The sequence below is a fragment of the Chinchilla lanigera genome, unplaced genomic scaffold, assembly GCF_000276665.1.
Source record: "Chinchilla lanigera isolate Chin_1 unplaced genomic scaffold, ChiLan1.0 scaffold00014, whole genome shotgun sequence".
NCBI classification, from domain to species: Eukaryota; Metazoa; Chordata; class Mammalia; order Rodentia; family Chinchillidae; genus Chinchilla; species Chinchilla lanigera.
The window spans coordinates 15,866,933-15,880,813 of record NW_004955415.1 but is presented as its reverse complement, the minus strand read 5'-3'; the positions used below and the strand labels follow the sequence as shown (position 1 = coordinate 15,880,813).

The window sequence follows — 13,881 nt, the reverse complement described above, 5'->3', positions numbered from 1 at the left end:
CAAGGCCAGCCTGGGCTACACAGTGAGTTCAAGGCCAACCTGAACTGCCTGGAGAGACCCTGTCTCAAAAAACCAAAAACAAGAAGAAAAGTTGTCTTCAACTATATACTACAAAAGTCTTCATTCCCTCAAAATCCCGTTCTCTGGGTCCACCCCCAGTTCAGCTGCAAGGCCCTCCAATGTCTGTGCTACCCATGCAGGGGATCACCCCTCTGCCCCTCCTGCAGAGGCTGTGACACTGATGGCCTCTGCCCACCCCAGCTCCCCACAGGCAAAGCTCCTCCACACGCCTGGAGGCTCTGTACTTCCCAGGCTGGAGCTCTGTCCACCAGCGGGAAACAACTCCAGAGTAAAGGCAGTCACTGCCCTCGGGGAAACCATGCATTGGAGGAGGTACGGGAATCTGTGCTGAAGGTCTCAGCCTCTCTGCACAGCGGTCATTGTGAGGCACGTTCTCCCACTGCCCATCACATGCAGTGTCCGGGCTCCTGTTCCTATGCACCCACTTCTACACCCCAACATCTCCCAGTCAACTGCCTGGGCATCCCCTTGGGAAACCAGAACCAAGACAGCTCCCTGGGGCATTTTGTTGCATTGTTCTCTCCTTGACCACTGTCCCCTGGGGACTGCATGTCCACTCCCAGGCAAAGCTCCTGCTAAGCTGATGGCAGTCAACCTCAGGGTTTTAAGATGGCTGTCTATGATTTAAGCGTGAACTTCCTCCCAAAGCCTCGAGCACCCAGAGGCCAGCTTGAGGAAGGCTGAATTCTGGGGACACTGCTGCAGCTGGTTTGGTGTTAGCAAAGGGGCTGGTCAGAAGGGGCAGATCACTAGGAGCATGACCTGGAGGGGTACACCTCCCTCTGGGCTCTGCCCTTCTCTCTCAGCCCTGTCTGTCATGGGCTGAGCAGCTTTCTGCTGCCAGGAGCCTTCCTCCATGCTCCCAACCATCACGGACTGAAACTTCTAAAATGTGAGCCGAAATAAACTCCGCCTCCCCTAGTTGGGTATTGTAAAGTGACTAAGACAAGTGTAGGTCCTGTGTGACAGCAGCCCTGCTAAGCTGATGGCAGTCAACCTCAGGGTTTTAAGATGGCTGTGTCTCTGAGGAATCCAAGGAGACACCAGAGGCCTGGGGCCTCAGGGATCTATTCGCCCCTTAAAAAGGCCAGCGTGCTACAGGCCCGGTGAAGCTGTTAGCTGCGGCTGGTGAGTAAGGGCCTGAGTCCACGCCTGACCGCCTCATCCTTCCCCACCTCAGACAACAGGCCCTCTCCTGCCTCCATGCACAGAGGCTGCCCCCTCCTCAGCACCAGCCACCAGCCCATCTCTGGGGAAGGCAGAGCTGGGCTTCCAGCTGCAGGTCCTGCTGGGGAGAGCCTGGCAGGCAGAAGCAGTAGAGTCAGCCCCACACGGGGTAAGAAGAGCAGACCCACAGGACGTCATACTCAAAGGTTTCGGGTCACCTCTCCGGGAATTTTTTTTTTTTTTTTTTTGGTTTTTCTCCGGTACCGGGAACCGAACTCACGACCTTGCGCTTGCCGGGCAGGCGCTTTGCCACTGAGCTAAATTCCCAGCCCTCTCCGGGAATTTTAAATCAGCAGTCCAGGGGACTGTGCTTGTTATACTTTACTAGCCCCGGTGTAATTTTAAAAGTTCTCAAATTCCAGATTATCTTGAAAAACAGGAGCTCCGACGAAGTGGAGTCCAGATTCCAAGCTGTGCTTAACGGGGGCGGGCGAGGGGGGATCCTCTAGTGTCCTGCCACAGCTCTGAGTCCCGGTTCTGTACGCCCCGGAGCTCCCCAGCTACCACTACTTTGGTTTTGCGGCTCCTTAGTTTCACCTAAGAACCAGAGAGGTCCTGAGAGTAGCCTAACACACAGCCTGCCGGGAAAACTGGGGAGGCCGCGCTCCGGGGTGTCCTATAAACAGACTGAGAGGCCGAGCTGGACTGCGTCTCGGTAACCCAGCCATCTGAAGGTGGTGGTCCTCGGGCTTTGGTTGTGGACCCCAGGGTTGGATCTTTGTGCAGGATAAGCTCCGCGTTCCCAGCTTCCTCCCAGGAGGCTTCCTGCTTCATCACCACCCCATAACACCCATACTGCCCGTAGGAGTCTCCCTGCACTCTCCCCGGGAAGATGAGTGGCACCCCGGCTAGCAGAGGGCGGCGCGGACGCCGGCCCCGCGCACCCTCAGAAAACAGGGCGCTCCTCCCCTGCAAGGGCTACCCGGGTGGGGAACCACAGCAGGGCGCAGAGGGCTGCGCTCAGTCACCCGGCTCCTGAGGTCCCCTTCACCCCCGGCGGGAGGGAGTAGCAAGCTCTTCGGAGGCAGTGCCCGAAACTGGAGCTCCCGCCAGCGGCGCCCTGGGCGTCGCCGTCCGAGCACGCGCCGGGCTGCGGGCGGGGACCCGGAGGCGGAGTGCCGCGCAAGGCTGGGCGCACGGCGCGGGTCCGAGGCGTGGGGCGCCGAGGGGGCGGGGCGCCAACTCCGGCTGTAGACGAGCTCCGCTGGGGAAGCGGCGAGGTGGAAAGAGGAGCGCGGCGGCACGCTCCGCGCCTCTGCCAGTGCCGGCCGGTCCTGAGGCGGAACCGAACCCCCCAGCCTCGTCCGCGCAGCCGCGGTCCTCGCCCGACCGCCGGGTCCCCGAGCGCGCCGGGGGAGGCCGAGGTAGGAAGGTGCTCGGGACCGCGGGATCGGGGACGCGGGAGGCGGGGCGCGGACGTCTGTCGCCCGGGCGAGGGGCTGCGACCCCGCGTCTTCTCCGGGCAGCTCGGGCCTCTCAGCCTCCTGTATCTCGGGGTGCGCCCGGGCTGTCTCGGGCAGGCGGGCTAGTTCCGTGAGCGCCCCAACGTCGGCAGGGACGCGACGCCGGGACTGGGGAGCGCGGCCGCGTGGTGAGTGGCGAGGAGGACAGGGCAGAGGGGAGCAGAATAGAAGAACCGTCTCCGGGGAACCCCGCGCTCCTCACCCCCTGGCCGCCAATATTGTTCCCGCAGGCTTTGTCCAAAGTGAATGTCTGAGTTGGCTCCAGCTCCCGCCGGGGCGATCCTTCCGCGTGGTTGGTCAGGGAGGGGCAGGGGTGCTGCAGGTGGCGGGTCACCGGCGGGGACACGCTCACCCCGCTGAATGGGACGGGGACCTGGCCCTGCCGGCAGACGCGGGACTTCCCCCCAGGTACGACCCCCGCTTCTCTGTCCGTGTGCAGGGTTTGAGGGTGTCCGTGAGAGTGAAAGGAGACCCGGAGGAAGGACACCCGGGTGCGGACGCCTCTGAGACTTGAACTTCGCCTGTCCGGAGTCTTTACGTTGTGTGCCAGCTGCTGGACGCGCTGTAGGTTGGGTCCCTGACACCTGTGAGACTCTGGTCCCTTGCTGGGGTGACTCTTCTTGTCCCACACTCTCTTCTGTCACTTTCGGGGAGTAGCAAAACCTGCCGTCCTGTTTGGTCGCTTCTTGCTACCAACACCATTTAACTCCTGCGTTTGGAGTCGTTTGCAGGTGCGGGGAAGGAGCGAGGAGGGCGTTCCGGGTTGTAAAGGCAGCCATTCAGTGGGGCTGAAGGTTCTGGCTCTTCTCCCCTCACAGGGACACCTCGCACCCTGTGCAGCCGTGTCTCCTGAGGGCTCGGTGTGCAGACCTCCTTTCCTCTCCCTTGGGCATCTTGAGGCCCCAAGATAAAGAACCTCTCAGACAATAAAGGACAGGTCAGGCCTTGGACCCTCTGGGGCCTTAATGAGCTCGCGCCCTAGCCCATCCCCAGGGGCTCATTTCAGTTGAGCCAGGCTGTTTTCTGTTGCAGCATCTACTACTTCCAGAGCCCACAAACCCGGTGACAAGCCGCGTGCCTCCCAGTGAGGGTGGGCCACTGGGTGCCTGCTGAAGGGAGGGGCTGGCCTAAAGTAGCCGGGCAGATTGGAGATGAAGGGTTCCTCCAAAGAACTGGGGAGCAGCGGATTCCCTCCCCGCGGCAGCCTCCTTCCTTCACTAGGAGCGCGCCAGCCCTGTAATGGGCAGCGGGAGTTTGGGCCTCTGAGCGCATGAACCGCTGGCCGGGTGAGACTCCGCCTGAGCATGTGAACACGGTTTTGGCTGGAACAAGGGAATCTGTGCCCTGCTTTGGATGAAAAACCCTTTCCCACCTCGTGGATGGTACCGCACTGTGACCACCATAGAAACCTGGGCTGGCCAGCCTTAGGAAACTGTTAGAAGACCCTTAATGAGGGGCTGATGAGGAGCTGGGGGGCAACTTAACCGTCAACCAGCACTGGCCCCTGGGCAAAGGGCAGGGATGCACATTCTTCCTGGTGTCCTGGAGAGCTCAGTCTACCCAATGCCAGTCCCTCCTGACAGCTGCACAGCTAGTGGCAGCACCTTGCAGCTTCCAGGTCTCCTGTCCCCTCTCCCTGTCACCCTGGCAGTTCTCGGGGGGAGCTCTCCCACATGCCCTGCAGTGCTTATGTTTCCTTCCAGGTCCTGGATGTATCAACACTGCCCAAGGATGTGAGCAGGGCGCTGGGCTCACTGATCTGGGAAGCCCCTGGCTCCAGGTGCTGAAACCCACTCATCTGCCCTGCCCCCAAACCTCTCTCAGCCACTCCACCTGCGGGCATCGCCATGGCAGCCCAGAGCAGAAACACTAGTTTCACACACAACTTGAATCCACCCCAAGACCATGGCTCCTCGCTTTCCTTCAACTTCAGCTATGGTGATTACGACCTCCCTCTGGATGAGGATGAGGATATGACCAAGACCCGGACCTTCTTCGCAGCCAAGATCGTCATCGGCGTGGCCCTGGCAGGCATCATGCTGGTCTGTGGCATTGGCAACTTTATCTTCATCGCTGCCCTTGCCCGTTACAAGAAGCTGCGAAACCTCACCAACCTGCTCATTGCTAACCTGGCCATCTCCGACTTCCTGGTGGCCATCATCTGCTGCCCCTTTGAGATGGACTACTACGTGGTACGCCAGCTCTCCTGGGAGCACGGCCATGTGCTCTGTGCCTCTGTCAACTACCTGCGCACCGTCTCCCTCTACGTCTCCACCAATGCCCTGCTGGCCATCGCTATCGACAGGTGAGGATGGTGAGCGGGGGTCACGGGTAGGAGCCAGCCAGGCTGCCCCATGTCTCACTTGGACTCTGACAGACTGACGTTGCCCCAGACTTGAATGCTCAGTGACCTGTCAAAGAGTTGGGAGACCTTGACTCTGCAGCTGTGTTCTGTTCCCCCAGATATGAGCAAGGAGGAGGAGGCTCCTGATCCCCCAGTTCAGGCCTTGCCCTCAGAGGTAGGGATGCATGCACCATCATACCCAGTACAAGGCAAAGCAGAATTCCCAGACAGCCTCTGCTTAGAAACCACAGGAATCTTAATCAACTAGGGCAGCTTCTAGTCAAGACCTTAGGTTCCAAGTTCTTCCTGTAGCCAGAGAGATACTAGAAATTCCTGTCCACTAGAAAACTAGCTTGTACCTGTTAACCAGCCCAGCACCACCTCAGGCAACCATCGATCTGATTTTTATCATCATGGTTCTTAACATAATTCTGCCTGTTCTTTAACTTCATAAAAAAAAAAGGAATCATCCAGTTTTTAGTCTTGTTTTTGGTGAGTTTATTGCAGAGATGGTTTTAAATAAGATAGCAGGGTTTGCTTGCAGAAAAGAGGGAAGGACATGTTTCCTTTTTCTTTTTGCATAATCGGTGTGCTCATTTGCATACATTTGCATGAGATGTTCCAGAAGTCCTTGCTCAATTATAAATCTATAAGGTAAAATTTATAATAGCAGCTAATGACAAATCTTACACATGTTTCGTTTAGCCAAAGTTACAGACCAGCATCAGCTCACCAGTGACTGAGGGGGACAGTTGGTGTCACATCCTCTTGGTGACTGTCTACCCTTTTGAGCTGTACAAAGACTCATTTTGATATGGTGCTTAATCATCTTTTTTCCCTTTCATCTCCTTTCAATGCTTCAGGTTTTCCTGTCAATGTCATTTAGATTATTTTATCCTTTTTAATCAACCAGTTTATTATTTTCCATTTAGGGCGGTAAAATACACATAGATGTACAAAATGCATCTGCCCTTTTATAGCATAATGCCAGCAGGAAATGCACTTCTGTTGCGGTTCTGAGGCTCTCTGGCCCTGGTTGATGAATTGCATACTTACCAACCAGCTGAGCAAACCCCCGAGGGAAAACGACACAAAGGATCATTTGATAAAATGACGCAGAAGGATTCCTGGGCCTCACCGGAGGGAGTCTCCTGAATGGGAATCTCTTGGGATACTCTGACAAATCTGCATTTTAATCCAACTCATTGAGTGATTCTGATGTGTGCTGAAGGGAGAGTGATCACTGTTCTCTGGTTGTTGTGTTATAACTTTTGTTTTCTGATGTTGATTTTTTTCGTGGTTGTTTTGTTTTGTTTTGTCTTATTCACCACACTGGAGTCTCTTAGGAAGGAATCATCCTGCTCCAACACAACAGAAAACAGACAGGCTCCTTTTTCACCCCAAACCCAGGCTGCCTCCCAGCTCCTTAGGCAGTGCCACCACCCACCCCATAACCCTCTCTGCCTTACCTCCACCAGGCCCACCCCGTGTCCAGCCCTACACCCATCCGGGCAGTTGTCCCTTCAGCCTCATCTCATAGCAGGCCATGGCTGGGCCATAACAGCAGTCTCTGACCCGCCTTTCTTTCCTGGGCTCCCACCTGTCCTAGGTAATCCATATTCATGCATAGGAAGCATAAGAATATCCCCACTGATGAGTCTTCCTAAAACACTGTGTTGCTTATAAAATCTCTAGACATTCCAGTGCCCACGGAACACATACCAAATCCCAAGCCTACCATTCTAGACCTTTGTAAGCAGATGCTGCCTGCTTCCCAAACTCAGGCTGTGTATGGAGAATCAGGTAGCCTGTTCCAAAAGACAGTGTGTTTGCAAAACAATAACCACATTTCTCTCTTTCTGTCTCCACAGTGCTGACACAGAGCCTTACACCTGTGTCTTAGTGTGAGTTACTTGTGGATATTCAGACAAGGGTCCATGCCCAGGTCTCACCAGGAAGGACCTATAAGGCAATGGGAAGTGAGGCAGGGGAGGGAAAGCAAGGTGTATTATTAAGCAGGTTTCCACTATGGGCAACTAGAGTTCCTTCTTGCTGAGGGAGGCCCAGAGCCGGTGTGAGTCAACCCCCAGAATTCCCCCAGGAGTAGAAAGTTCAAGAGAGCTGGACCATCTTCGCACCATCTCCCATAAGTCTCTGCTACAGCCTGCTCTGGCAGCCAGGAGGACCGTGGAAGCAAGAGACAGCCTTTGAAGAAATGCAGGTGGGGGAGGTGGGAGTGGAGGTGTGTGTGGAGCAAGGGATGCAGACAGCAGCTGCTGCAGTCTGACAGACCCAGGGCAAGTGGCTGTGTGTCTGGGATCAGAGGAGTAGAAGACACAGTCCTTGACCTCAGGGATCTTCCACCCAGAAACTACCATTTATGAAACATAAAGAGCAATCAAAAGATATTGATTCATAAATGGTAGTGGGTTTTTTTATTTCTTTCTTTCTTTCTTGTTTGTTTTTTGGTGGTACTCAGCCTTCATGCTGTGATACATCCCAACCCCTTCTTTCTTTTTTCTTTCTTTTTTTTTTTTTTTACTTTGAGATAAGAGATAAGGACTTGAAATCACTAAGTTGACCAGTTGGGCTTAAATTTACAATCCTCCCGTCTCAGCCTCCCAGAATGCTGGGATCACAGGTGCGTGCTGTCATGCCTGGCATAAATGCTAGGTTTTATTGCATGAAAACCTCTCTGAGAAACTTATAATTACTGATAGAGGAACTAGCTAGAGAGAGAGGCTTTCCAGTGGGGGAGATATGTAACTGGTGAGAAGGAAGGTCTCATGGCTAGGCCTTTGGGGTCTGGTAAACCTCAAAACTATAAAGGCAGCAGATGAAATTTCAAGCCTTAGGATACAGGAGTTTAATAAGTAGCACCCCTCCAGCCCCGTCAGGTTCTAAGCTGATTGGAAAATGAGGCAAGTGAGAAGAAGGATGGGAGGCAAATGCTCATCTTTGCCCTGATGATGCTGATTTTGGGAAATGGGCTTTTGTGGGGACCCCTGCATGCTCAAGGCCAGAAAGAGAGTCCTGCATCCCCCAGGAGAAGCACAGGGTCCCTGAGTACCCCATTTATCCTTGGGTCAAACACCCAGTATCTCTACTATGTAGAGATAGCAGCAGGACAACGCAGTGCTGTTTCTGAATTCTGCAGCCAGAGAACAGCCAGTGTCACAGTGTAGAGAGTGGAAGGAAGTTGTTGACCTCATGAAGCACACTCAGATAGATGGCAACAGACTTGCCAATGAATGAGTCATGGGAAATGATCAAGTAAGCAAAGTGCTATAGCTTCCAGCATGCATTATGTATGTTGACTCTTTTGGAACCTGACAGAAGTCTTGATAGATGGTCAATAAGCTTATCACCCCCATTGCACAGATGCAGAAACTAAGTCCCAGGAGCATAAATGATTTATCTAAGTGTGCAACTTAGATCCGGGCTTTCTAAATAACTCCTAGATCATGTTCTGTTCTTTGTATTTATTTGATGACAACCCTGAGTTTTGGAACATCCTACAGAATACAGAAGGTATTGTTAGAACCAGGTATGGTGGCGGCTCACACCTATAATCCCAGCACTCAGGAGGCTGAGGCAGGAGAATCACCGCAAGTTCAAGGCCCTCCTGAGTTAGTGAGACCCACAACAACAGCAACAAAGGAAAGAGTGTGGAAACTCCTTTTGGTAGTAGTTACTGAAATACTGTCCATGATGGAACTCAGTTGAGAGAGAGCTATTATCCCAGGACTTGCTCTGCGTTACCTCTGGACTTTGGATTCAGTATTGGAGACAGAATAGTGCCTGCCCTCAAGGATAACCACATCCAAATTCCTAGAACCTGTGAATATGTTACATTACATGCTAAACAGGGATTAAGGTAGCAGAAGGAATTAAAGTTGATAATCAGCTGATCTTAAAGTGGGGAAATGTTCTGTACTGCATAAGCTAGGTGGGGCCAGTGGAATCAGAAGTTTTTAACTTGTGAAAGAGGGAGGCAGAGATGCAGTGTCTGTATGAGAAAGACTAACCCGGCCATGGCTAGCTCTGCACGGATAAAGGGCCATGAGACAAGAAACGCAGGCAGCCCTGGAAAAGGCAATAAAGGATGCTGTCCTGCTGACACCCTGACTTTAGCCTAGCAAGAACCATGAGAGACTCCTGGCCTCTAGAACTGTAGGGTAACCAGTTTGTGTTAGCTCAAGCCACTGTGTTTGTGATCATTTGTTAAAGCAGCAACGGGAAGCTAGTTCACCCAATCAGAGAAGGACGGGGAGGAGATGTCTCTGCTCCACTGAGGTGAGCCAGGCCCTTTGCCCCACCTCCTGCCCTGTGAGTTTTGTCACAGGTCACCCAGACCGGTCACATGAATGGGTGAAGAACTCCAGCAACCTCAGTGGACCAGGGTGCATCGGGGTTCAGGATGGACTAGCTCCATCCTAGGTACGCCAAAAACCTCAAGCTGGGGGAGGCCTGATTCCACTGGATCTCTTGATGGAATTCAGTGGCTTAGAGCCACCAGCAGACAAGAGAAGATCAGACTCACTTGGGGCAGAAATACTGCCAGGGACAGGAAGCAGTAACATGGCAGAGGCCCCCTGAGTCAAGTCAGAGATTGGGAGAGGTGATTGAAAGGTCTGGTTACAAAGGAAAGGTGAGTTGGAATTTTTTACGCAACCTCACCTGATTCAGGCTCTAGGTATGGGTCACGTGTTCATTTCCAAGCTTGACTTTCTTTTCACCAGCAACCCCCGAATCTCCCACCATCTCTTCCTTCCTCCCACCTATAAAAGGCACAGAAATGAGCAGCTGGTGTGGTGGTGCACACACCTGTAATCCCAGCACTCAGGAGGCTGAGACAGGAGGACTGCTATGAGTTCAAGGCCAGCCTGGGGTACAGAGTGAGTCCAGACAAGCTTGGGGTATATAGCCAGACTTGTCTCAAAAAAAAAAAAAAAAAAAAAAAAAAACAGAAATTATTCCAGGGCACCAAAATATCTAACAAGTTGTCATTAGATCTCTCTGGAAAGAAAGTATTCAATCCACATGTGTGCATTTGTTTTGCACAAAGAGCTCTGAACTCCTTTCCCAGACAGTGTGGCTCATTGAGAGTACAGATAAAGCCTGATGGTAACTTCATCGTCCTTTCATCCGAGTGTGACACAGCCCAGGAGGTGAGTAGCAGTGGTGTATCAGGAGCCGGGACTCGGCTAGCTGCAGGGCACAAGCTCAGGCAGATGTTTATTCGTCCTTAGAGTCCTTGGTTCCCACCAAGCCCCCTCCTGCTGCCCTGCCCCTGTGGTAAGGGTGACACTCCCTGGGAGGGGAGCAAAGCCTCACTCTCCAAATTGCACTTCCTTCACCTCTGCACCCTGAAATCTCTGAAGCGAAGAGCTTTGAGAGTATTACATTCTTGGTCAGCACGGCAGAATTGAAAGCCAGGGAGGTATACTGGGACCATTGATAATAACAGGCCACATGTGTCTATGGAACACCTTCTGCGTACTGAGAATTTTACATTCTCATAGTTAATGTGCACAGCCACTCTGCAAGGTAGGCAGCATTTAATCCCAAGTTACTGTGGAGGAACCAAATCTCAGAGAGATTGGGTGGTTTGTCCAGACTCCTAAGCCAGTCCAGAGGAAGCCAGAATTTACTCAGCCTGTTCGGCCCCAATCTTGTGCTGTTTCCAGTAAACCACTCCACTACTCCATATGCCAGCTGATAGAGCAAACATGCAATGAAGTTGGTTAAATCTGGGTAATGGGCACATGGGGATGCATTGTGCCATTCTGTCTGCTTTTGTATGTGTTCGGAGTTAAAAGCCAGTCATGAGCTGTGAGTGGTGGCACACACCTGTAATCTCAGAACACTGGAGCCTGAGGCAGGAGGATCTCAAGTTTGAGCCCAGTCTGGGGGACTTAGTGATTTCGAGACCCTGTCTGACAAAAAAGGCTGGGGATGTAGCTCAGTGCAAAAGCCAAGTTCAATCCCTACTACAAAAAAAAAAAGAAAAAAAATCCCAATGAATGATGTTTCCAAGTATACATTACTATGATCGTGTTGGCTGCCCTCCTCCACCAGATACCTGGCCATCGTCCACCCCTTGAAGCCACGGATGAATTACCAGACAGCCTCCTTCCTGATCGTGTTGGTCTGGGTGGTCTCCATTCTCATTGCTATCCCATCGGCCTACTTCACCACTGAGACCGTCCTCTTTATCGTCAAGAACCAGGAGAAGATCTTCTGTGGCCAGATCTGGCCAGTGGACCAGCAGCTCTACTACAAGTCCTACTTCCTCTTCATCTTCGGCCTGGAGTTCGTGGGCCCCGTGGTCACCATGACCCTGTGCTATGCCAGGATCTCCCAGGAGCTCTGGTTCAAGGCTGTCCCTGGCTTCCAGACAGAGCAGATCCGGAAGCGGCTGCGCTGCCGCCGGAAGACGGTGCTGGTCCTCATGGGCATCCTCACGGCCTATGTGCTGTGCTGGGCGCCCTTCTACGGCTTCACCATCGTGCGCGACTTCTTCCCCGCTGTGTTTGTCAAGGAGAAGCACTACCTCACCGCCTTCTATGTGGTCGAGTGCATCGCCATGAGCAACAGCATGATCAATACCGTGTGCTTCGTGACGGTCAAGAACAACACCATGAAGTACTTCAAGAAGATGATGCTTCTCCACTGGCGTCCCTCCCACCATGGCAGCAAGTCCAGCGCCGACCTTGACCTCAGAACCAGCGCAGTACCAGCCACCGAAGAGGTGGACTGTATCCGGCTGAAGTGACCTGCAGTGTTCCGGAATTCAAACCCTAGCTCCAGTACTTAGAGCATCACACACCATCAACCAAGTTAGAGGCTGCATGGCAAGGGGCAGTTATGTCCACATCTTCCTGCCCTCCAGGAGCTGGATGCTTCTAAGTCATGACAAACAATGAGTCCAGACACCAACTACCCCAGCTGGCATTTGCTGATACCTACCAAACACCCACTGTGTGCACAGGCACAATGACAAAACTACATGCAAGTAGCAGCGAGTGACGCGGACCACACACCTATGGTGAGCAGACCATCCTGGTGAGATTGCACAAGGACAGTGGGAACTGACACTTACTGATGACATGCTGTGTGCAGAAGCTTTGAAAACCACAGCAAAGTGGCAGAAGCTAGTGCAGTCATCAAGCTAGGTGGAGATCTATGAACGACTGGACAGAGGCCACACATGGTTATCTGGAACCCCCCAACCCCACTCGTGTCCCCTCCTCTGTCCCTTATCCGTACAGGAATGTCCAGAGGCTGCAGGATAAGGCACTCAGACACAATAGAAATGCAAGGACCAGTCCATCATTGTGGAGTCCACCGCCTCACCGGAAGAGTTAATGCCAACACAGTGGCCTTCCCCATCCAGTTCCTGCTGTCTCCTGAGATACTCTCTAGGATGTTCTCTAGAGAACAGTTTTTCTTGCAACCAAGCCAGCCTAATATGGTTGTCTGCCATAGTGTAATTTCAAAGGGAAAGAAGCCAAAAATGTCTTTCCCTCTGATCCTTGGAATCTTGTCATTCTGTTGGCTGAAGAAGGGCAATCCTGAGAACACATCCAGTTCCTGAAACTTCAGAGCAAATGATTTCAAGGGCTCTGAGGGCTGAGGGAGAGACTAGAGAGAGGGTTGGAGGTTGCCACTGGTGATGAACATATTCTGTGTGGTCACTTTGCTAAGACCAGGACCATGTCCTAGAATACACTTTCTTACAGAAGGAGCCCTTCTTGGAATCCTAAGACCTGGGTTCAAGTCCTTACTCTAGGGCTCATGTGACCTAGATGTTTCTTTTCTGTGTCTCAGTATGGCTTTAATGAATGGGAACAATGAAGACATCTCCTCTGCCTGATGCTTACAGTACCATAGGGAGAGCCCTTTGCGGTCATAGTGTATGAATATAATTTTCAACTGTACATGTGGTAGTAATGAATAGATGATGTTGAACCATTTGGAGGGAGTTTGTTTAGAAACCCCACTTCCTGTGTTTTTTTATGGAGAAACACCTCCAGTTTCTTCATCCTTGTTCTTTGGACCAGGGACCCCTGAACTCTGCACAGTGGCCCATCTACCCAGGAACAAAACTGGCATCCCTGTCCCGGAATATCATGAAGAAAGTGGAGCCCCAGACCCAGCATATCTGGGTGTTACAAATGTGGACAGCCTTCCCATTGTGTTGTCATCATGCCACCCCAGGCCTGCATGAAGGTCATGTCTGAGTCCATTTGTATTACTGCGCATCCAAGGTGGTTGCGGGTGTGTATTCTTTCTGACTCGTTTTGAAGCAGACCTGGTTTGAGCTTGGCCCTTCCACATTTGGTCAACTCCTAATTTTTTGTAAGAAAGGAATTATTTAGTTGTCTTGCTTGTTTTTTAAAATTATTTGTTGGTTCATTTCTCCACCAGTGAAGTTTCAACCAACTATTTTCTGTCATCCGCCAGTGGACTCACCTTCAACCTTGGTGAATTCAGTGCAAGCTCACTTTAGGATCAGCCTACAAAGAGTGGCTTATAAATCCTGATTGTACAAAATTTTCACGATGCATTCTAACGCCAAGCAAGAGAGCATTTTAGGTAGTACATTTTCAAAAATATAATACTTGTGTTTTTATTTATTACCCTTACAGAAGTCATTTTTTCCTTTTTGTACTAAATTGTTCCATCCCTCTTTCATTTAAATTTTACTGAAAAAACTTGTAAATATCAGCATTTTGTGATTTTTTTCCAGTGCATAAAGTG

The 13,881-nt window shown here is 52.0% G+C and overlaps 1 protein-coding gene across 3 annotated transcripts; it reads left to right on the top strand.

The window, feature by feature from the left end:
- Positions 1-2,342: 2,342 nt before the first annotated feature.
- Positions 2,343-13,797, top strand: Prokr2 (prokineticin receptor 2). 3 transcript variants are annotated; one of them, XM_005380830.2, is made up of 4 exons: positions 2,343-2,672; positions 3,211-3,335; positions 4,475-5,076; positions 11,197-13,797. In XM_005380830.2, the coding sequence occupies exons 3-4, from the start codon at positions 4,619-4,621 to the stop codon at positions 11,891-11,893; spliced, it is 1,155 nt and encodes a 384-aa protein (XP_005380887.1). In that variant the 5' UTR covers positions 2,343-2,672; positions 3,211-3,335; positions 4,475-4,618; the 3' UTR covers positions 11,894-13,797. The 3 variants fall into 3 exon arrangements, with proteins under 3 accessions (XP_005380887.1, XP_005380888.1, XP_013367555.1); XM_005380831.2 differs by lacking the exon at positions 2,343-2,672 and adding an exon at positions 2,742-2,899; XM_013512101.1 differs by lacking the exons at positions 2,343-2,672; positions 3,211-3,335 and adding an exon at positions 3,123-3,179.
- The last annotated feature ends 84 nt before the right edge of the window (positions 13,798-13,881 follow it).

Excerpts from the sequence above, each read along its gene's own strand:
- Prokr2 (XM_005380830.2), top strand. The coding sequence starts at position 4,619 with ATGGCAGCCCAGAGCAGAAACACTAGTTTCACACACAACTTGAATCCA. Across the intron at positions 5,077-11,196 it reads CTGGCCATCGCTATCGACAG|ATACCTGGCCATCGTCCACC; the intron begins GTGAGGATGGTG and ends CTCCTCCACCAG.